General features: G+C 43.7%; 1 protein-coding gene across 18 annotated transcripts in view; it reads right to left on the reverse strand.

The window, feature by feature from the left end:
• Positions 1-22,049, reverse strand: part of KREMEN1 (kringle containing transmembrane protein 1) — a 146,067-nt gene that overhangs the window by 45,723 nt on the left and 78,295 nt on the right. For 14 of the 18 annotated variants that reach the window (XM_073312966.1, XM_073312960.1, XM_073312964.1 and 11 more), the window contains one exon: positions 9,606-9,740. The exons of 1 other annotated variant lie outside the window; for it this stretch is intronic. In XM_073312966.1, coding sequence (XP_073169067.1) covers positions 9,606-9,740 — 135 coding nt within the window. Of the gene's footprint in view, positions 1-3,790; positions 4,715-9,605; positions 9,741-13,010; positions 13,175-22,049 lie in introns of those variants that run through there. 3 more of the 18 variants (XM_073312974.1, XM_073312976.1, XM_073312977.1) reach the window with 3 other exon arrangements.

Consider the following 22,049-nt stretch of genomic DNA (forward strand, 5'->3'; position numbering starts at 1 on the left):
GGCTATTCCAAAACTTCACTCCTCTGATGGTTAGAAACCTTCGTCTAATTTCTAATCTAAATTTCCTAGTGGCCAGTTTATATCCATTTGTTCTTGTGTCCACATTGGTACTGAGTTTAAATAATTCCTCTCCCTCTCTGGTATTTATCCCTCTGATATATTTATAGAGAGCAATCATATCTCCCCTCAACCTTCTTTTAGTTAGGCTAAACAAGCCAAGCTCCCTGAGTCTCCTTTCATAAGACAAGTTTTCCATTCCTTGGATCATCCTAGTAGCCCTAAATTCTTAATGTATTAGGCTTAAACTTGCGTGTTTTTTTTTAATTTTGCTTGGTAACTTACTTTGTTCTGTCTGTTATTACTTGGAACCACTTAAATCCTACTTTTTATATTTAATAAAATCAATTTTGCTTGTAAATTAACCCAGAATAAGTAAGTAATACCTGGGGGAGCAAACAGCTGTGCATATCTCTCTATCAGTGTTATAGAGGGCGGACAGTTCATGACTTTACACTGTATAAGCTTTATACAGAGTAAAATGGATTTATTTGGGGTTTGGACCCCATTGGGAGCTGGGTGTCTGGGTGCTAGAGACAGGAGCACTTCTTAAGCTGTTTTCAGTTTAGTCTGCAGTTTTGGGGTGCGTGGTTCAGACCCTGGGTCTGTGTTGGAGCAGACTGGCATGTCTGGCTCAACAAGGCAGTGTTCTGAAGGCCCAAACTGGCAGAGAAAATGGGCTCAGAGGTAGTCTCAGCACATCAGGTGGCAGTCCCAAGGGGGTTTCTGTGACCGAACCCGTCACACGCATATTGGATTATTTAGTCTCCAATTATATGCTTTCCAGGCCTCTAGTCATTTTCACTGCCCATCTCTGGCTTCCTCCTTTTGAGAGATGGAGCAACCAGAACTATACATGGAATTCAATGTGATGTTTTAGAGCATTTGATATTCCCAGAGAAAAACTATGTTAAGAGTGTATATCAGTAACCGAAACGAAAAAATTAAAAACCCAGGAAATTTAGAGTTAAACATAAAAGTAATCCAAACATGTCAAAATTTTTGAGGAAGTTCTGAGGTCTGTGTTACAAAGGATGTCAAACTAGATGATCACCGACCTTGGAATCTATGAAAAGAATGGAAATGCCATGGAAAAATATGGACAGTTGCCCCCAAGGAAGATGTTGGCCCCTATGCTGTGAGAAGGCAGAGACACTCAGATGAAGAGCTTTCTCAAAATGTCCTCCAACTGAGAGGAGTTGGGGCTTCTCTCCCACTGAGAATAATGGAAGATGGCAGACATATTAAAAGAAGGCAGCTCTTTATATAATCTTCTGTAATAGAATATTCTTTAGCCTCTGGTGAAGAGGAACTTAAGCTATGAAGAGTTATGGAGAAACCTGAGCAATAATCCTAAAACAAATTCTTCAGATGTAGCTGATGCATAGGATTTTAGTGAATTTTAGCTATATAGGAAGTTTGAAGAGTCTGTAATACTGTGTTCTGTTACTGAGATCATTAAGGGTGGAAAAACACCCTCTGACATTGCATATTAAATTTCTTGATGGACCAATGTTTAATTACTCTTAATTCCTAAACTAATTAACAGATTTACTTGTTAGCGCTCAGAAAAGTCATTTTATACTTCGAGTACATGGTGTAATTTCAGGGGATGATAAACTATATATTTCATACATAACAAAGAAGTGAATCCCCAGATTAGGTGTAAACCTTAATTCAGCCTTAAATATGGAACCACACCTAGTGCCGTCATAATAATGGCCTTTTAATACTTTCAGCATTATTTTGTCTCTGGTTCCTTATGCAGACTGACACATTATTTCCTTTGCTCATTGCCACTGCACACTGAAGAGGGGTTTTCATTGTTTTATGGCAGCTCCCTGCTGAGCTTGCTGGCTTCTGTGAATCCCTTGTTTAAGTGTCCTGCTGTCCCTATATATTATATAGAGCAGGGGTGGTCAACCTGAGTCTGAGAAGGAGTCAGAATTTACTAATGTACATTGCCAAAGCGCCACAGTAATACGTCAGCAGCCCCCTATCAGCTCCCACCCTCCAGTCCCCAGCGCCTCCCACCCACCAGCAGCCCCACCACTCAGCACCTCCTGCCTGCCGCAATCAGCTTTTTCATATGCGTAGGAGTCTCCGGAGGGGAGGGGGGATGAGTGAGAGCATGGCAGGCTTGGGTGAAGGGGCAGGACAAGGGGTTGAGCAGTGAGCACTACTTGGCACATTGGAAAGTTAGCATCCGTAGCTCCAGCCCCGGAGTCAGCACCTATTCAATGAGCTGCATATTAATCTCTGAAGAGCCACATGCGGCTCCGGAGCCAGAGGTTGGCCACCCCTGGTATAGAGCCTGTGTGTTGTGAATTCAGGGTTGGGAATTCCACCAGGTGGCAGGGCACCTACAAGTTTGGCATTGCAATGTGTAAGTGTTTATGGAACTTCACAGACAATCAACTGCCAGACTTCAGGTCCAAGTAACTTATCATTTGATTTAGATAATCTTTTTAAGGCTTTTATTGGTACAAATTAAAAGTAATAGCAAAAGTTAATCAGGCATTTCAGAGCCTTCAACAAGATTTGATTTGGGTTCAGTTCTAGAAATGGGCAAAAGTTGTAATTTTCCCAAACTAGTTTACATGTCCTTACCTACAACCACTACCACAGAAAGCAATGATTCCTCCTTGCTTTGTGGACAGCAGGAGACAAAAACCACCTCTAAGATCAGAGTGGTTATCAGTCCAAAATATTACCTGCTCCACACATTTTAGGTTACCTGAATAATTTAGTGTTGCAGGTGAACCTTTTGGATATACATAAAAATGCAAATCAGGTTTTTCCATCATTCAAACAAGCCACAAAGATTTGTATAATCATATGAAATAGATTTAAGGTCAACAGAATGTTGCCTTCTCCTTCAATTCCCCCTCCCATCCTACTGATAACTTTTCCATATAATCTTAGAGAAGGATAATGAGATAAATGTGCCAGAAAAAAGAGAGGAAAAATGCAGAGCCAAAAATGACAGACAAAATAATATAGAAGCAAGTTGAATAAAGGCAGCTACCAGGAGTAATGCGCATCCCCAGGAAAGGTCTTTGCTGCAGTTTAGTGCTTTAACTTTTTTTTAAAACCAGAAGGTACATTATCTGAAGACTGCTCAGAAATTAGAGGAATGCTGCACTATTAGCACTACCTGACTATAAACAGACACAAAGATTAAACTAAAGATGAATACCAGCCTGCCATAGATTTGCTAAAACTGCCTCACATTTTAACTCACATTATTAGCTACCTTTCATTTTAACATTTTCATCTCAATCTGTATTAGTTGTCCCCGGCTTTGAATTCCACTGCATCAGAATTTGCAGGACATCTTACAGAGGAGTGAAAGTCAGAACTGTCACCATCCCTCCAAGCTACTATAGCTGCAGCAAGATATTGTCCACAAATAATGTGAGCCTATTCCCTTGAAAGCTGTGACAGATTCTCTGCTTTTGTTTCACACTAAAAAGAGATTTGGGGCAATTTCATAGAAAATCTGCAGTTTGGTACAACTCAAGGTCCCTGAGTCTTCATTAGATCTAGATGATGAATGCTACAGGCAGGAAAACTGCATGCAGTAAACATACAGATTATTCCAGCAAAATTTAAGTTACTAATTTTATGAAATTTAGCAATTTTTTACCAAGTTAAAATAATGGTACACACATTTTGTTGCACAGCAGAGACTTTCTAAAATAAGACAGTTTAATATTTGCTAGTGAAAAACTCTATTTTTGCCATAGCAATAACATACAGATTTTTCAAGTAAATCTTATTTTAACTTTTTTAATCAAAGCCCCTGTCATAAATACAAAGGGAAGAATAACCACCTTTCTGTATACAGTGCTATAAAATTCCTCCTGGCCAGAGGCAAAACCCTTGCACCTGTAAAGGGTTAAGAAGCTAAAATAACCTCATTGGCACCTGACCCAAAATGACCAATGAGGGGACAAGATACTTCCAAATCTGGAGGGGGGGACGACAAAAGGTTTGTGTCTGTCTGTGTAATGCTTTTGCCGGGAACAGATCAGGAATGCAGTCTTACAACTCCTGTTAAGTTAGTAAGTAATCTAGCTAGAAATCTAAATTAGAAAGTAATCTAGCAATAGATTTCCTTTTGTTTAATGGCTAGTAAAATAAGCTGTGCTGGATGGAATGTATATTCCTGTTTTTGTGTCTTTTTGCAACTTAAGGTTTTGCCTAGAGGGATTCTCTATGTTTTGAATCTGATTACCCTGTAAGGTATTTACCATCCTGATTTTACAAAGGTGATTCTTTTACCTTTTCTTTAATTAAAATTCTTCTTTTAAGAACCTGATTGATTTTTCATTGTTCTTAAGATCCAAGGGTTTGGGTCTGTGTTCACCTGTACAAATCGGTGAGGATTCTTATCAAGCCTTCCCCAGGAAAGGGGGTGTAGGGCTTGGGGTGATATTTTGGGGGAAGACGTCTCCAAGTGGGCTGTTTCCCTGTTCTTTGTTTAAAACGCTTGGTGGTGGCAGCATACGGTTCAAGGACAAGGCAAAGTTTGTACCTTGGGGAAGTTTTCAACCTAAGCTGGTAAGAATAAGCTGGGGGGGGTCTTTCATTCAGGTCTCCACAAATGTACCCCAGAGTTCAGAGTGGGGAAGGAACCTTGACATCCCCAATCCTGCAAAAATACCAAACCAAACCAAACAACTTACTTACATACTTAACTTTGTTAAATGTAACTAGAGAGACAAGATGGGTGAGGTAATATCTTTTATTGGACTTCACCCACTTTGTGTCTCTAATATCCCAGCCTGACATGGCTACAATTTAACTGAAAGCAGTCATATTAAAGATCAATAGGATTACTCACAATGTATTAATTCAGACACAGGTGTAAATGTTTATAGGACTGGGGCTTTAATGGAAACAGGGCTTTTCATTGCGTTTCCCAGTATTTTGGATTGTTTTGTGCAGCTCTGACCATTAATGAATCCGTGGGACATAGTCAGTAATAGCTCCTGAGTCATTATGTCTGTAAATTATTTAAAATTTGATGGGAAATATACTATCTAGAACCATTGTGCAGATATGATTTAACGTTAATCATTTTCCAATATTTTATTGAATTTTCTAACATTCTTGGAAGGTGCCACTCTATAATTCTGAAAAATCAATATAATTTGTCAAATTGATTCAAAACCCAAAACTTCTCAGTAATGCTATTATATTTTTTTAACTACTTATGATCAAAAGATATTTCTAATTTTCCATAATATATTAATTTTACCCATTAAAAACTCAAAGGCAGAAAACTCCATGCTTAAAGAGGCAGAATGCATCTATGAATTATCATTCACAAAAATATTTTTTGGATAAATAAAATATCAAATTTGAAGTGATTCATCAAATGTTTAACAAAACTCTATAGTAATAAAACACAGTTTAATACAGGTTGCTAAAAAATTGGAAAACTGATATATAAAGTGGGACAACACTCTTGTTCAGCCCTAGTATGTAGATATACACACCCCAGCACCATCAGCACCAAATCATGCCTTCCAAGGCATGGCAGAGCAAAGCTGACTTTCACTTAAGATAGATATTGATGTCACCCCCAACTCAAGCTGCCATGATGAGCATGATATTAGCCCTAATGGCGTCACTCTGTATCTAGTATTCAGAATACAGATAGGAGACATGAAAGTTCCCCCATGTCATGCATAGACTATTGACTTCCCAAGTTTGTTTGATGCACACCGTCCCCATGACAGGAAGTGACTGTTTTGATGGTCTGCTCTCTAAAGCCAAAAGAGCCTGAGAAATTCCAGAGCATCACTCTACTGATGGACTGGTAGAAATATACTACAGCCCTTTTAGTTCTCCACCGTTGCAACAGTGGTCCCTAAAAAAGTGGTTTTATCAAGTCAGTATGGTTTACAGGTGGCCTGCAAAAAGTGAAATGAGATGGGAGGTGAGTCAATGCTGTTGGCAGAAGTCCTTGGATGAATCTGATCATTTCCGCCATATAGAATTCTCAATAGTGCATCATGGCTATGTAGGCAGCAAAGAAATTATTTTCCTTCTAGTCTGCACAGCAGACCTATTCCACGCAGTTGATGGCTTGGTGGATCTGGTCTGCTTCTTCTCAGTTAGAGAGCTGTGTTTTTCTCATTGTAAAGAGCTTTTGTTACTTTGAGGACAAAAATTACTGAGACTGAGAACTAATTAGCAACAGAGAAATGGCTTGAAGGGACTAATGTTCACTCTGTTTGAATTTCAGCCAGTCTTGCTCCCTGAGATTTTGGAGGACTTAAGTTTGCTTTGTGTCCAAACCTGTGAATTGGAGCCATGTCCTTTGTGGCTGTTAAAGGCCAGTAGAGAAGTAATGAACTTTTTGTTGTGGACAACTGTCAGTGCCTCTCTTAAAAAAAAAAGAAAGAAAAAGGGCAGAATGCCCACGATCCTTAAGGAAGACATTGTTGGCTCCTGCTTAAGAAACTATTGCTTGACTTCTACCAAAGTGCCAGTTTTTGGAGAAAGTTCATTGAGAAGGCTGTGGCAAATCAACTCTGGAAATTTCTGTAGTCCTCATATTTCTTGGATCTTTTTCTGCTAGGTTTCAGGCCTAGGTTTGAAGTTGAAACTGCACTGGTTGCAGAGCATCATCTATTGGTGGATGAGAATAATGTGTCCATGCTGATAATATTAGATCCATCAGCTGTCTTTTGATACCTTTGCCCATGATATTTTATTGCGGTGTATACAGTCACTATTAGATATGGATGGAATTACTTGAATGGTTCTGATAATTCACAGCTGGAAGGTCTGTTCAGTGTGTATATGAAACTCCTAGGCAAGTCACTGAGAAAGCATTGATGGAGTGTGCAGTGTACTGACAGCACTCAGCTCTGTTTTCATCATATCCAACCACCCTGGTACAGTGGAACAAGCAACCCACTTTATATTTACAAAGTCTGAGAGTGGATAAGGGTGAGCTGGTTAAGGCTTAATCCAGATAAGCCAAAAAGGTATTGGTGGGTCAGGAGGGGAAAAATCAAGAGAGTGTAGTGATAGCTGTACCTCATGCAGGGAGAGAGTGCCTGCTTTATGTGATTCGGGTTCAAAATTAAGAGTTTATTAGAGCCAGAGCTGCTTTTGGAACATCAAATAGCAGCTGAAGCCAGTAAGAGTTTTTTTCCATCTGTCTCTGATTAGACATGTGTGACCTTTTTTCTCCGATGTGGGGACCTTACTACCATTATCCAGGCCTCTGTCACCCTGAGTCTAGATGGCTGCCTTGTGCTCCACATGGGATTACTCATAAGGACCATTTGGAAACTTAAGGTAGCACAGAATGTAGCTGCCTGCCCATTGCAAAGTGTGTGACACAGAGAGCATATAGCAGTGATATTCCAAGAGCAGCACTAGTTCTCAATAAGTTTCTGGGTGGAGTTCAAGGTATTGGTTTTAATTTAAAACCACCCGGTGCAAGACCCCATTACCTAGGATCGTGTTTCTCTCCCCATGCCACACTACCACTTCTTAGATCAGTGGAGACACTTGAGCTAGAGTGACCAGATAGCAACTGTGAAAAAACGGGACAGGAGGTGGGGGGTAATAGGCACCTATAAAAGAAAAAGTCCCCCAAAACAGGACTGTCCCTATAAAAACAGGACATCTGATCACCCTAGCTACAGCCCCTTCTATTATAGGGAGAGGGAGCAGTAAACAGGGTGCTTTATTTAAAGACGTTCCTAACTGTCAAACTTGTGTCCCTCCTTTATCAACAAATGTGAGATTTTGTAAATATTATGAGCATGCTGCAATGTTTATCATTAAATAAATACCTGCAAGAATGGATGTCAAGGCTCATGGATGAAAGGGCTGAAGGCTGCAATATGAACTAAGTCAAGTCTTAGAATATTCTTGTGAAATGGGAAAGAGTGTCTTTAGTTTTTGTGGGACATTTAATTAGAAAATTTAGAATTGGAAACTTGCTGATTCAAAGTATTTCACTGAAAAGTGTCAGAATTTCTAGTGTTTTGTTTTAATTTGAGGAAGGTGCCAAGAATTCTGGATTGGTGCCAGATAATTTATTCTAAAAAAACCAGGGCGTGTGGAGAGTATCAGCCAGACAGTGATGGCTATGGTGGAGAGGGCAGTAAGAAAGAGAGAGAGTAAGGAAGCAGATATTTCCATCTTAGATTTCAATACAATAATAATGCGATGTCTATAACATTAGCCTGTAAGAGCCCCCTATGGGGCAAGGACAGAGCATATAGGGTCCTACATTTCCCACAGCTGAATTGACAGTTTTGGTGGTGGTTTGTTCTTATTAAAATTATTCAGTAAAATTTATGAAGAGAATAACACAGTTACAGCAGCTTTCTAAAAGCAGGAAGTGAGATCATGGAGCCAATTTACATTCTAGGGGACTGGTCTGGCAACTGGTGGCCAGATACTTAGTGCAGATTTAGTGCTTGGACTCCTTCTGCATGTGCATGTGTGTATATGCAAGTGGTAGCTAAAGCCTCCTGCTGAACAGGATGAGAGGATACTGTATATCACTCTTGCACACATCACAGCAAGCAGGGCATCTCCCAGAGACTTTGAAGAAGTTCCTTTTAAGTTACCCTCCACACAAACTAAACTGTTTCTAAACTGCAATTTGGAACTTGAGCAATCCTCCTTAAATGAAAAGAGCTTTATCTAGGTGCAGATGGCAACAGTTACATGGACTAACCAGATGTTGCAGTCTCTAATTTGATTGAAAGGATATAATTAAACAACAAACATTTAATGAAAGAGTAAAATTATGGAAAGAAGGACTGAAACCATTTAACTGATGCCAAGATATCCCAATAGTAATAGAGGTTGGGGCCCAGGGATTGAAGGGCCAGAACACAAACTTACCTTCCTGAGAGGAGAGCCTAGTTGTTGCCCTATGGACATAGGAATAGGGGTTTTGTTATCGTAGATTTCCACTGTATTTTATGTGGGAACACTGATTAAAACCAGAAGACACTTCAGGAGATCAAACAGACAAATATGGCTTCTGTAGTCATTATTAAAAATATTTTTACCAGACCAATAATTTTCTTTGAAGATGCAGTTTTATGGATTGAATATCAGCAGGTCATTTGCATATTGTGAGTGGATTGGTTAAAAATTTTGCACTGCATATTGTGTTATGATACAGGCAAACTAGCCTATGAGCACAGGAGGCATTTTAGATGTTAAAATTAAAAATTGTATTTTGCAAACTTTGGGTTTTTTTTAATCTATAATGCATAAAAAGTGCTGTAGCAGCTCTGGTTTTGCACCTCTTGGATGATGTTCAACCTCAAGGCGATAGACTCATTCAGACTCGCTTTGTGATTCTTTGGACTAGAAGTAAGGGAGACATCACTTTGACACAGAACACATCTTTAGGTAGAGTTGAGTAATCTCTTTGCTGCTTCTTAACATAGCATTGTTTTCAAATACAGTTCCACTGTCCAAGTGTGGTGGAAAACCAGGAAACTCAACCCCTTGGAAATTGTGCCAGTAACATGTAGATTTTTATTTACCTGCCCCTTGCGCTGATGTACAAGTGTGCTGTGCTGAAGTATCTTCGCTGAATACTTCACCATCTCTCAAGGTGGTTAGAAATGCTGTATTGAGTCTAAACAGAGTATTTCCCCATTCACTGCAGGGATGGGAGGCTGTGAGAGAAGGAGTAAGAAAATAAGGCAAAAAAGATCAGGAGATTCAAGTGGGAGGAAAACAGGAAGCTGCTGGTTCCAGCATTGTTAAGTGGAGTGGGACTAGAGAAAGGAAAAATAGGCCAAATCTGGCAACAGGAAGGGCAGAAATAATAGCATCCTTATAAATCATGTAGACCTAAGATGGAGAAATTGAAAATGAATATTAAAAATACAGCTCCAAGAGACCACATTCCATCTGGCATTAACAGGCTTCCATACTGAATATAAGGGAGAAGGGAAGAAGTCCTGAGTCCTCTGGCACTGAGTCCTCTGCCAACAAATGCAGTTCTTCCCTTGACATTAAGTAGCATGAGTTCACTCATCCCAATTTCAAATTCAATTGAACATTGTGGTTGGATTCAAATTTTAACATTATTGGATTAAACATTTGTCTTAGAAGAGACTGTGTAAGACATAGCAGAGAAGGGAAGAAGAAAAATAATAAATGAAAATAAACAGCACTAAATTTAAAAAGCAATTGTTATTGCATTGACAGTCATCAGATGAAGTATTCCATATCATGAAATTCCCAAAGTGAAGGTTTCTCCCACATCATCAGCTCAGCCATGATGCATATGCTCTGTATTCTATAGTTCTGTATTTATTGCAGTGATGTATGAAAAATTACATTTAACAAAGAAAAGAAATATAAATTAGCAAAAATGTGTCATACACCAACTTACAAGCATAAATGTTTCTCCGGCAGTGTAATTTCATGACTTTGGAGTACTGTACTCCTAACCCTAATTGTTTTTACAGGCCCTAGTTTGTCACATTTAATTTCTCTGGGATTTAATGTTAAAAATAAAAACCAAGAGGTGCAATTTAAAAACTCTGCAGACTTTCCTGGTGCAGCAGGTTCTGAAGGTCCTTGCTGGAGAGTTAATATACTTGTAGAGCTGCCAAAGTGCTGTAATCTCCTTTGTCAGAACCTTAGCAGCTTGCTGTGCTTAAAAGATCCATCACCCTTTGCTATGAATCCTCTCAAGTTTACAGTAACGTCCTGCTTCAGCAGCAAGAGTGTACATTTCTATAACTAAATAGCTCCCACTTAACTACCTACTCTTGGATGTGAGCCTATCCATCTTTAAAGTCTACAGTGAATGAAGCCAGATGTTGGGCAGATGTGTCTAGGTGTGTGTGGGAATGGAATCCTTCCCACCAGACCATGAAGTAACTGTCTACTGGCTCACATGCAGTCCTCCTGCGGGAAGAAGTTCTGACATAATATGGATCTTCTCATGCCAAATCCCCACAGGGAGTGTGAATGAAGTAGCACTCCAAGCCACAAAGGAAGTAAACACCTGCTTTGTGCAGCAATGATTCCACAGCCAGAGGGCACTCAGAAGGGCTAGATTTGCCACATCTGTGCAGCTGTCAGCCCATCCCATATTTTCAATTATCTATGATTGCTATTTTGAAACACGCTTGCTCACGCTCCACTCCTTGTAAGTCAAAAAAATCAGCTGCAGGTATAGGCCAAGTCTGCACAAATTTCAGCCTAAAAACTGATTTAGGGGTTAAAAAATTGCATGCAAATAAAAAAAGGGGACTGTCAGAGAAACTGTTTTGTAACCTTAACTCTAGCAGTCATCTTTGCATCAAAGCAAAGTCACTGCTAGTTAGATGTTTAGTCACAGCTAAAGTAAATAAGTCAATTTCTCCACTCAGTTTAAGGCCAGCAAGTGTGAGTGTAGAATTCATCCCATTATCTGCTGTGTGTGACATCAGTTAGTTCTTGTAGAGATGGTTTTATGCCAGCACAAACAGTATAATGATTTCAGGTGGGGAATAAGAACCAGGAATGATTATAAAAAGAAAATGAAACACTGCAGAAAAATGACCTTTAAGCAGAAAATTCATCATGTATCCAGGCAGCCCCAGTAGCTCTGACAGTTGTCAGTAACAGGAAGCTAATAGCCTGTATGCCCCATTGCCTTGGAGGGACAGGTCTCTCTCATGTTAACAAGACACTGGCAAAATGGGGGTTGGGTGACACACCTCAGTCTCTGTCTGTGCAGCAGGACCCAGACTGTAAGAAAAAGAGGTGGCACCAATTATTTCTCTAAACATAAACATCTCTCCCTCTGCTCACAGGCAGGCTTTCCCAACCAACCCAAATAAGAGGGGAGTCTGGTAAAAGCATCCATAATTCCCCAGCCTCACATAATCACCTATAACACCTTCCCCAATTGAAGCCCAGCTGTAAAGAAGTTATATAGTGACATAAGTGTAGGAGTATAACCTGAAGGGAAGTCTACGGCATACAAAGCCTTCTCGATGGAGAATCCCAGAAAACATCCACAGGCTGAGTTGTTGGGATCCTGTAGCTGGAGCTGCGTAAAGGCTTGCCTACCCCTTGACCGCCATAAGCAAGTAGATTTAAAGATATTTAAAACATTTACACTTCACTTATTGATGTCAATGAAATTACAAATGTTTTGGCTAATTCTTAGTGTCACAATAAAGAACTAAGTAGTAAATGCTGAGGCTATAGTGATGTCAGAGCGGTGGGTGGGATTAAGAACCTGAACACAACAAAGCATTTACAGAAACAGAAAATTCAACCGTCACTCTTCAGGAAGAGGAAAGCCTGGTGCCTCCCAAAGGCTGGCTCTGCTGGTTTGACGCAGCCCTAAATTAATGTCATTTGTCTCATTTCCTAGGGATTAACTGCTTCTACCGCTCAGCATGCTCCTCATTCCCTACAGGTACGCCCCGCTGTGCGGAGTTGGGAGACAACTCATGTTGCTTTCGTTTGCTCACTTAACATGTCTTCAGCCTCAGAGCCAAATGCAGCAGTTTCAGTATCTCTCATTTCTGTCTCTCTCTGTATATACACCACACAGACTCTCCTGTCTCGGACCGATTCCTTACAAAATCCCCACACTCAATGCAAGAGGGTTTGCAATCAGCCAGGTGCAGCGAATAGCCATGAAAAAATACCTCCCAGCTGCAAACAAATTAGTCCGAGCTTTGTATCAAGTCGGGGGGGGGGGGGGGGAATAGCTTCGGGATCCTGCAGTTGAGCGCATCCTGGGTGCAGATACAGAGCGCCCCGACCCAAAGGGGCAAAGTCACCTCCGGAGCCGCTGGGTGAGCTAGACCAGCCAGCCAGGTCCAGCTTTACAACAGCGACTTTTCCCGAGCCGCCGAGTGAAAGAGCCCGGTCCCTCGGCTGCTCCCAGTCCGTGCGAGACATTCTGGGCGCAGCCAAACGTCACTCACCGGAATAGAGCCGCTCAAAGCAGAAAGTCAGCGCCAGTCGCGAGAGGGCGAGTGCCACGGTGGCTGCGGGACGCTCCATGGGCGAGGGCAGGCAGCAGGTCCCGGCTTGGCTCCTTCATCCAGCACAGCGGGGAACGAAGCCTCCTGCCTCGGGTGCTTCTGTGCTGGGGTGCAGAGAAGGGGAAATACAGCGATAGCGAGACACCCTACAGCATCTGCTCTACAACTGCAGCCCCCAGCAGAGCGAGGGATCCAATTACGGGCCATGTGACAGGAAAGAACAGAAAACCAATACCCCAACCTGCTGCAGCCCCTTGGCCCGGCCTGATCCGCCTTATTTCCTCCCGTTCGGAACAAGCTGGAAGCTGGGACTAAGATTCCCTAAGGGCATAAGGAAGGTTTCATAGAGATGGACATAATTTCTAGCTCAGACAAGCCTCCTCTCCTTTCCCATTAGCGCAACAGTGAGCTTCTGTCGCCTCTTTTCAGTGTTAAAAATCCTAAATTAATCATTTACCGTATTCCACAAATCTTCCTTCTTTTACCTCTCTTTATCCTCTCAGGATCTGTTATTGATTCGGTTTCACTAGGCAATTCACTAAGGTTAGAAATGCACAGCCATCAGATTATCCGAACGTCCTCGTTGTTCCTTTGAAACCCGATAGTTCTCTGCTTTCCAGCTGTCAGCGACACCTGAGCTCCTGTGTTTGCTCCCTCGAGCCAAGTGAAATTTCAGTTGAGTTCAGAGAGAGTTTGACACAAAGCACATGGTATTTTCCCACAAGATGATGGGAATAAGTACAGACAAAGCCTCTTTTTACTGACAAAAATTCAGCTGCTTAACTCCATACTAATTTAAACATACACCCACCTGCTACGATTCCACACACTCTCTGCTGATCTATTGCCCCCTAAACACGCACACCTTTTGTATGTAACACAGCAATATGTGCAGTGTTTTGAATGCCCTCTAGCAGTAGTTCTAATTATAATAATTCCTGGTACAGGAAAATGCTTGTTGAACTAGACTATTCAGAATCCTTTACAAGAAGGAGCGTGTGTCTGGAGAATGAAATCATACTAGCTTGTCAGCAGCCCAACTGAAGGTATGTCTTTCCATTAAATCCAAAAGTTTCACATTTCTGAAAAGATAGAGGACTTGCAGGGGTCAGATATACACATTAATGCCACTGAAAGAAAAGCCCAGCAACAAAATGTCCCATACAGGCAGAGTTACAGATATGGAAGGAAGCAAAGGTTTTAAATCCTATTTGGAGAGCACTGGGTTGTTGCTAACAGTATGGCTGAAGATAAACAAGAAAATGCTCCTTTCCATAACAGAACAAGATTATGGGCTGCTAAAAAAAATTTAGTAGCACACAATAAATTGAAAGAGAAAAATGATTACATCTGCCAGATACTGGAAAGACACTATCAGCCCAGCCCATAGATTGCTCTAGAGCGGAGGTGGGCAAACTATAGCCCGTGGGACCCTCCTGCCCAGCCCCTCCCCTATCGTTCTCCTGCCCCCACAGCCTCGGAGCGCCGCGAGGCCGGCGCAATACTCTGGGCTGCTGGTCAGCGCAGTTGCAGAGCCGCAGCCTGACCCGGTGCTTTGGACGGCGCGGCTTTAACGCCGCCAGCCACCGGTGCTCCAGGCAGCGTGGTAAGGGGGCAGGGAGCAGGGGGGGGTTGGATAGAGGGCAGAAGAGTTCGGGGAGTGGTCAGGGGCTAGGGGTGTGGGTAGGGGTCGGGTCGGTCAGAGGGCGGGGAACAGGGGTGTTGGATGGGGGCAGGGGTCCCAGGGGGCAGTCAGGAAGGAGGGGGTTGGATGGGGCAGCCAGGGGCAGGGGTTCCGGGGGGGCAAGTCAGGAATGAGGGGGGGTTGGATGGGGCGGCAGGGGGCAGTCAGGGGTGGGAGGTCCGGGGGTGGTCGGGGGACAGGGAGCAGGGGGTGGTGGATGGGGTAGGAGTCCCGGGGGGGCCGTCAGGGGACAGGGGATTGGATGGGGCAGGAGTCCTTGGGGAGCCGTAAGGGGGTGAGAAGTGTGTGTAAGGGGGTTAATATATATCTTTGGAGCATTATACATTCAACTAAAGAGTAAGTCAGTTCTAAACTTGATCTTCTGGACCCTATTGTATCATGGAACCATTTCCCCTTTTGATTCCCCGACCAGGCTTATTTCAATATGTGAAATACTTATTGCACTTAGGGAAATTTAACTTGAGTAAGGACCAAGTAAATACTTTAGTCCTGAAATATTGTGTTCAGTTTGGGGCACCACATTATTATCTTGAGGTCCCTTCCAGCTCTCAATTTCTATAATTATCAGAGAGATCCAGACAAATTGCAGGGAATTCAGATCAGGCGAACAGAAATGATCAAGATGCTGGAAGAACTGACTCATGCAGAAAAATTAAAAGGATTTTATCTGTATTGGGTGGCTAAGAGATGACTTTGGGGGATATCCATTATTCTATTTTAGGTATTTTTCAAGTGCCCATCACAGAAGTATCTAAGGATTGATTATAGCATTCTACAACTATTGGTAATATACACCAATAATAAAGAATAGGCCTCATGGGTTAGAGCTGCAGCAGCACACAAACAATATGAAGAGAGATTACCTTTGATGATTAGCCCCTAATACCCCAAAGGTGCTTCAAAGCTACAGGGATGCAGAACAATGGCAATAGATTTTCCCCATGCTGGCCTTAGGGTGACCAGATGTCCTGATTTTATAGGGACAGTCCTGATTTTTGGGTCTTTTTCTTATATAAGCTCCTATTACCCCCCACCTCCTGTCCCAATTTTTCACATTTGCTGTCTGGTCACCCTAGCTGGCCTCCTAATGTTGTCTGGAGTAAGGTTAATCTTTTAAAACTATGGGAAACACTACATGAATTAAGCTGGCAAATGATACTGAACTGGGAGGATTTCTAAATACTAACTAGGATGGAGAAATAATACAAGGGAGTGGCAAACATGGGCAAAAAATAACAAGGAGATTGAACTTATAATAATACAGCTAAGAGATCTAGGTAAAAATAATTCATTTCTGACTGATAGAAATGCAAGACAATAATTCAGAAAGAGACTTACGGGTGACAGCCAGCAGCTAATTGTTTATGGGTTTGCAATGTGACATAGCTTTCTTTGACAGGGTAACAAGCCTTGTGGATAGGAGAGAAGCGGTAGACGTGGTATATCTTGACTTTAGGAAGGCTTTTGATACTGTCTCACATGACTTTCTCATAAACAAACTAGGGAAATGCAACCTAGATGGAGCTACTATAAAGGTGGGTGCATAACTGGCTGGAAAACCATTCCCAGAGAGTAGTTATCAGTGGTTTACATTCAAGCAGGAAGGGCATATCAAGTGGAGTCCCACAAGGATCACTTCTGGGTCTGGTTCTGTTCAGTATCTTCATCAATGATTTGATAAAGGCATAGACAGTACACTTATACAGTTTGTGGATGATACTGAGCTGGGAGGGGTTGCAAGTGCTTTGGAGGATAGGATTAAAATTCAAAATTATCTGGACAAACTAGAGAAATGGCCTGAAGTAAATAGGATGAAATTCAATAAGGACAAATGCAAAAGTATTCCACTTATGAAGGAACAATCAGTTGCATACATACCAAATGGGAAATGACTGCCTAGGAAGGAGTACTGCAGAAAGGAATCTGGGGGTCATAGTGGATCACAAACTAAATAGGAATCAACAGTGTAACACTGTTGCAAAAAAAAGAAATAAAGGCAAACAGCATTCTGGGATGTATTAGCAGGAATACTGCAAGCAAGACACAAGAAAAACTGGTTACCTATCTCTCATAACTGTTGTTTTTTGAGATTTTTTCGAACATGTCCATTCCTGCTTAGGTGTGCGAGTGCCCTGAGCACAGCTATCAGAGATTTTCACCCTAGTGGTATCAGTCAGCTCGGCTCTGGCATCTCTGGTGTCATGTGCTCATAGTGTTGGTATAAGGGGCCCTGCCAAGACTCTACTCCTCAGTTCCTTCTTACCAACCACTTTGAGAGTGGGGCTGGTGGGTGGGTTTTGGAACAGACATGTGCAACACATCTTGAAGAACAACAGTTATGAGAGGTAGGTAACCATTTTTTCTTCTTCTTTGAGTGCTTGCACATGTCCATTCCAACTTAGGTGACTCGCAAGCAGTACTAGCAGAGGTGGGCTGGGTTCAAGGACAAGCCGCCTGTAGAACCACTTGGCCAAAGTGGGCGTCGTCTCTGGCCTTTTGTGTGATAGCATAGTGTGAAGTGAACATGTGCATTGATGACCAGGTTGCTGCTCTACATACGTCCTGGATTGGAACTTGAGCTAAGAAGGGGGTTTGGGCCCTTGTATAGTGGGCAGTCACTCTTGGCGGAGGGGGAATGCCCGTGAGGTCGTAGCATGCTTGTATGCAAGAAGTGATCCAGGACGAAATCCTCTGGGCGGAGATGGGAAGCCCTTTCATTCTGTCCACTATTGCTACAAAGAGCTGTGGTGACCTATGGAACAGTCTGGTTGTTTCAGTATAAAAAGCCAGAGTCTGCCTGATGTCCATGGAATGTAGGAGCATCTCCTCCCTAGTTTCATGAGGCTTAGGGTAAAAGAGTGGCCAAAAGATTGGTTGTTTGTAGTGGAATTGGGACACAACCTTCGGAAGGAATTTAGGGTGTGGCCGCAGCTGTACCTCATCCTTAAAGAAAACTGTATAGGGTGGCTCTGCCATAAGGGCTCAGAGTTTTGAGACCCTTCTGGCTAAAGTAATTGCCACTAGAAAGGCTGTTTTCCATGCAAGATGTAGGAACGAGAACATTGCCATGAGTTCAAACGGTGATCCTGACAGTTTTGAGAGGACGAGGTTCAAATCCTGTGGGGGGAGCAGTTCCCCCACTTGACGGAAATGCCCTCTCAGGACCTTTGAGGAAGCAAACTACCATTTCATGTGAGAACACTGATCTATTCTCAATCTTCGGGTGGAATACTGAAATGGCCGCCAGGTGGACCTTAATGGAGGAAAGGGCTAAGCCCTGTTTCTTCAAAGACAGGAGGTAGTCCAAAATGAGTTGAATCGAAGAATGCATCGGTGGAACCCCATGACCAGATGGAAAAAATTTTCCACTTTGCACAGTAAGTGGACCCTGTGGAAGCCTTCCTTCTGCCCAGGAGAATTTTCTGGACCTGCTCCGAACAAGCTTGCTCATCAGGATTCAGCCACAAAGATACCATGCTGTCAGATGAAGAGAGCTGAGGTTCAGATGGAGCAACCGACTGTTGTCCTGCGAGATCAGGGCTGGGTACAGAGGCAGCTCAATTGGGGTCTCGTGAGAGAAATGAACAAGTGAGGTGTACCAATATTGCCTGAGCCATGCTGGAGCTATCAGCATGACCCGAGCTCAGTCCTGCTCAATCTTTTGTCAGCACCTTGTGCACCAGTGAAATGGGCAAAAAGGCATAGAGCAGGTGATGCGATCAGTTCAGCAGAAACATGCCTGTCATCGAGCCTGGACTGTGGCCCCTCAGAGAGCAAATCTGCTGGCACTTTCTGTTGGAACATGTGGCAAAGAGATCTAGGTGGGGAAAGCCCACATGCGGAAGATGCTCAGTGCAACATCTCTACATAGGACCACTCACTGTGAGTGCAGAAGGATCTGCTGAGGCGGTCTGCAAACTGATTCAGCACCCCCAGTAGAAATGGAGTCTCAATTGTAATAGAACATGTGATGCAGAACTCCCATAGGCAAACTGCTTCCCAACACAGAGGGGAAGAATGGGCTCCTCCCTGTCTGTGGATATAATACATGGCTGACCTATTGTCCGTGAGGACTGATACTGTCGTGTTCGCAATATGACGCAGAAACTCTTGGCATATGAGACTGACTGCTCTGAGCTCTCCGACACTGATGTGGAGAGCTAGCTCCACTGTGGACCAATGCCCTTGAATCTTGAGCACCCCGAAAAGGGCTCTCTTACCCAGCACTGAAGTGTCGGAGACCAGGTGCACAGATGGTTGAGATTTTGTGAAGGGAATCCCTTCACAGTCCACCTTACAGTCTAGCCACCATGATAGGGAGCTGAGGATGTGTGAGGGCAGCATAACCACCCTGTGTAGGGGGTACCTGGAGGGAGGGTGGCTAGCAGGCCTTGGAGAGGTCTGAGTCTCAGCCTCGCGTGATGCACCACATACATGCATGATGTGGCCAAGAAGACTCAAGCAGGTCAGTCGTGATGGGATGGGCCTACATGTAGTGGACTAGCTCTGAGATTGCTCAGAAGGGATCCTCTGGGAAGAGGGCCTTTGCCATCATCCAAACAACCTTCCAGTAGTTGGGCCTTCTTACCACATGCAGAATTCGACACTAGTCCCCACTCAGATAATAGAGTTCATCGGGGCAGTCCTTGACTCCCAGCTGGCAATGTCCAACTTCACTTGCTCTTGAAATTTGCCCTGGATTAGGCAGTTGTCGTTGAGGTACAAGAATACATGGACTCCTTCTCTTCTTAGAATGGCTGTTACCACCCACATACATTTGGTGAAGACTCTCAGGGTCACCGAAAGGCCAAATAGCAGCGCTACAAATTGGTAATGGCCCTGGTTCACCATGAATCTCAAATATTTTCTGTAGCCATGGAAAATTGATATATGAAAATGTGTCCTTTAAGTCGAGGGCAGCATACCAATCCCCTGGATCCAGAGACAGGATAATGGAACCCAAGGAGACCATGCGGAACCTCAGCTTTTTGAGAAATCGGTTGAGGTGGCACAGGTCTAGGATGGGCCTGAGACCCCCCTTGGCCTTGGGTATCAGAAAATAACGGAAGTAGAACCCTCTTAGAGATGGTGGAACCTCTTCCACAGCCCCCAGACTGAGAAGGGATAAGCTTCTGCTATAGCAGGAAGTTCAATGAGAAGGGTTCCTGAAGAGGGATGGAGAAAGGGGGTGGGAGGGTGGGGTGGAGGTGACCTCCACTGTGTTTAAGACCCAGTGGTTGGAAGTGACCCTTTTCCAGGCCTCGAGGAAGTGGAAAAGATGGTTGGAAAAAATCGGGGTAACTGGATCGTGAGAGAGTGGGATTCATATGCTGGCCTCGAAAAACCCATCAAAATGAGTGCTTTGAGGTACCCAGATGACAAGGGGCCAGTTGAGAGGGCTGCACTGAGAAGCAGGAAGGTGGATATGGCCTGCACCCACAGTCTCTATTCCTTCGTCTCCTCTGGTTGTATCTCTGGTGAGGATAGAAGTAGCCAAACTGATAAGGCCTATATGATCTCCTGGGTTGAGACTGGGATTGCAAACCCAGGGACTTCAGAGTTGCTTTGGTATCCTTAACATCGTGGAGCCTAGCATCGGTTTGTTTAAAAAAAAAAAAAAAAAAAAGGGCCCCTTGATTGGCAGGTCTTGCACTGCTTGCTGGACTTCTTGTGGAAACCCTGATCATAGAATCATAGAATATCAGGGTTGGAAGGGACCCCTGAAGGTCATCTAGTCCAACCCCCTGCTCGAAGCAGGACCAATTCCCAGTTAAATCATCCCAGCCAGGGCTTTGTCAAGCCTGACCTTAAAAACCTCTAAGGAAGGAGATTCTACCACCTCCCTAGGTAACGCATTCCAGTGTTTCACCACCCTCTTAGTGAAAAAGTTTTTCCTAATATCCAATCTAAACCTCCCCCACTGCAACTTGAGACCATTACTCCTCGTTCTGTCATCTGCTACCATTGAGAACAGTCTAGAGCCATCCTCTTTGGAACCCCCTTTCAGGTAGTTGAAAGCAGCTATCAAATCCCCCTTCATTCTTCTCTTCTGCAGGCTAAACAATCCCAGCTCCCTCAGCCTCTCCTTATAAGTCATGTGTTCTAGACCCCTAATCATTTTTGTTGCCCTTCGCTGGACTCTCTCCAATTTATCCACATCCTTCTTGTAGTGTGGGGCCCAAAACTAGACACAGTACTCCAGATGAGGCCTCACCAATGTCGAATAGACATGCCGCCATGAGCTCCTGCGCATAGTGACTGATGTGGGCTGCCTGTAAGGTGGCTCTGGGAATGGTCTTGCCTTCTTCCATCAGGCCTGAGAACTCCTGCTGGTTCTCCTGTGGAAGTTTGTCCTTCAACTTGCGCATAGCGGCCCAACAGGCATTGCTGGGTCGCTATGACTATAACATGTGGGAAGGGATGACTAAGTTTGAGTCCTCCTGTAGCACAGGCCTTCCTTCACAGAAGGTCCATCTTTTTAGGCTCCTTTGGCTTTGGAGTTGATTCCGTGTTGCCTTGACGGTCCTTCTTGTTAGCAGCTGCTATGATGAAAGACCCAGGCATGGGGTGGGAAAATAGAAACTCCCATTCCTAGGCTGGCACAAAGTATTTTCTCTCAGTTCTCTTGACCGTGGGAGGGATGGATGCTAGGTTTTGCCAGGGGTCTTTATTGGGCCTATAATGGAGTTGTGCAAGGGGAGAGCGACCCTTGCTGGGGCTGCGGCCATCAGAATGTCCAGGAAGCCAACAGACCGTTCCCTAACAACCTCTGCCTGGAGAACCAAATTAGATGCCACCTGCTTAAGTAAGTCCTGGTAGACTCTCAGGTGATCCTGGGGAGGAGAAGACCCTTTAAGCATTAATTTCGTCCTCCAGTGAGGACGAGGAGGAGGGATATACTGTACTAGTGTCCAAGGGAATCTCCTCCTGGCCAGTGTGCACTTGCTGGCCAGTACCAGTACAGGCATCTGCCTCAGTACTGGGACGTGTTGGGGATTCAGTGCTGGGACCGGTACTGGGACTGGGTCCAGCGTTGACCCTGGAGCTCGGCTCAGGAGTATATCGGTGCATCCCCAGCATTGCTTTCATCTCTGACCACGCTGAATAGGAGCACCTCGAACTGGTACTTTGACCTGGGGGAAACCCCCAGGGGTTCCAAAAGGGCCATTGGAATGATGCTGGGACTCATGGACCAGGCGCCTTGAGGCATCATGGCTGCTGGGACTCCCGACGTCAGATGGGTGTGGGGAGTGGCGACGGTGCTGGTGCCTTGA

The sequence above is a fragment of the Lepidochelys kempii genome, chromosome 15, assembly GCF_965140265.1.
Source record: "Lepidochelys kempii isolate rLepKem1 chromosome 15, rLepKem1.hap2, whole genome shotgun sequence".
Classification (NCBI taxonomy): Eukaryota; Metazoa; Chordata; order Testudines; family Cheloniidae; genus Lepidochelys; species Lepidochelys kempii.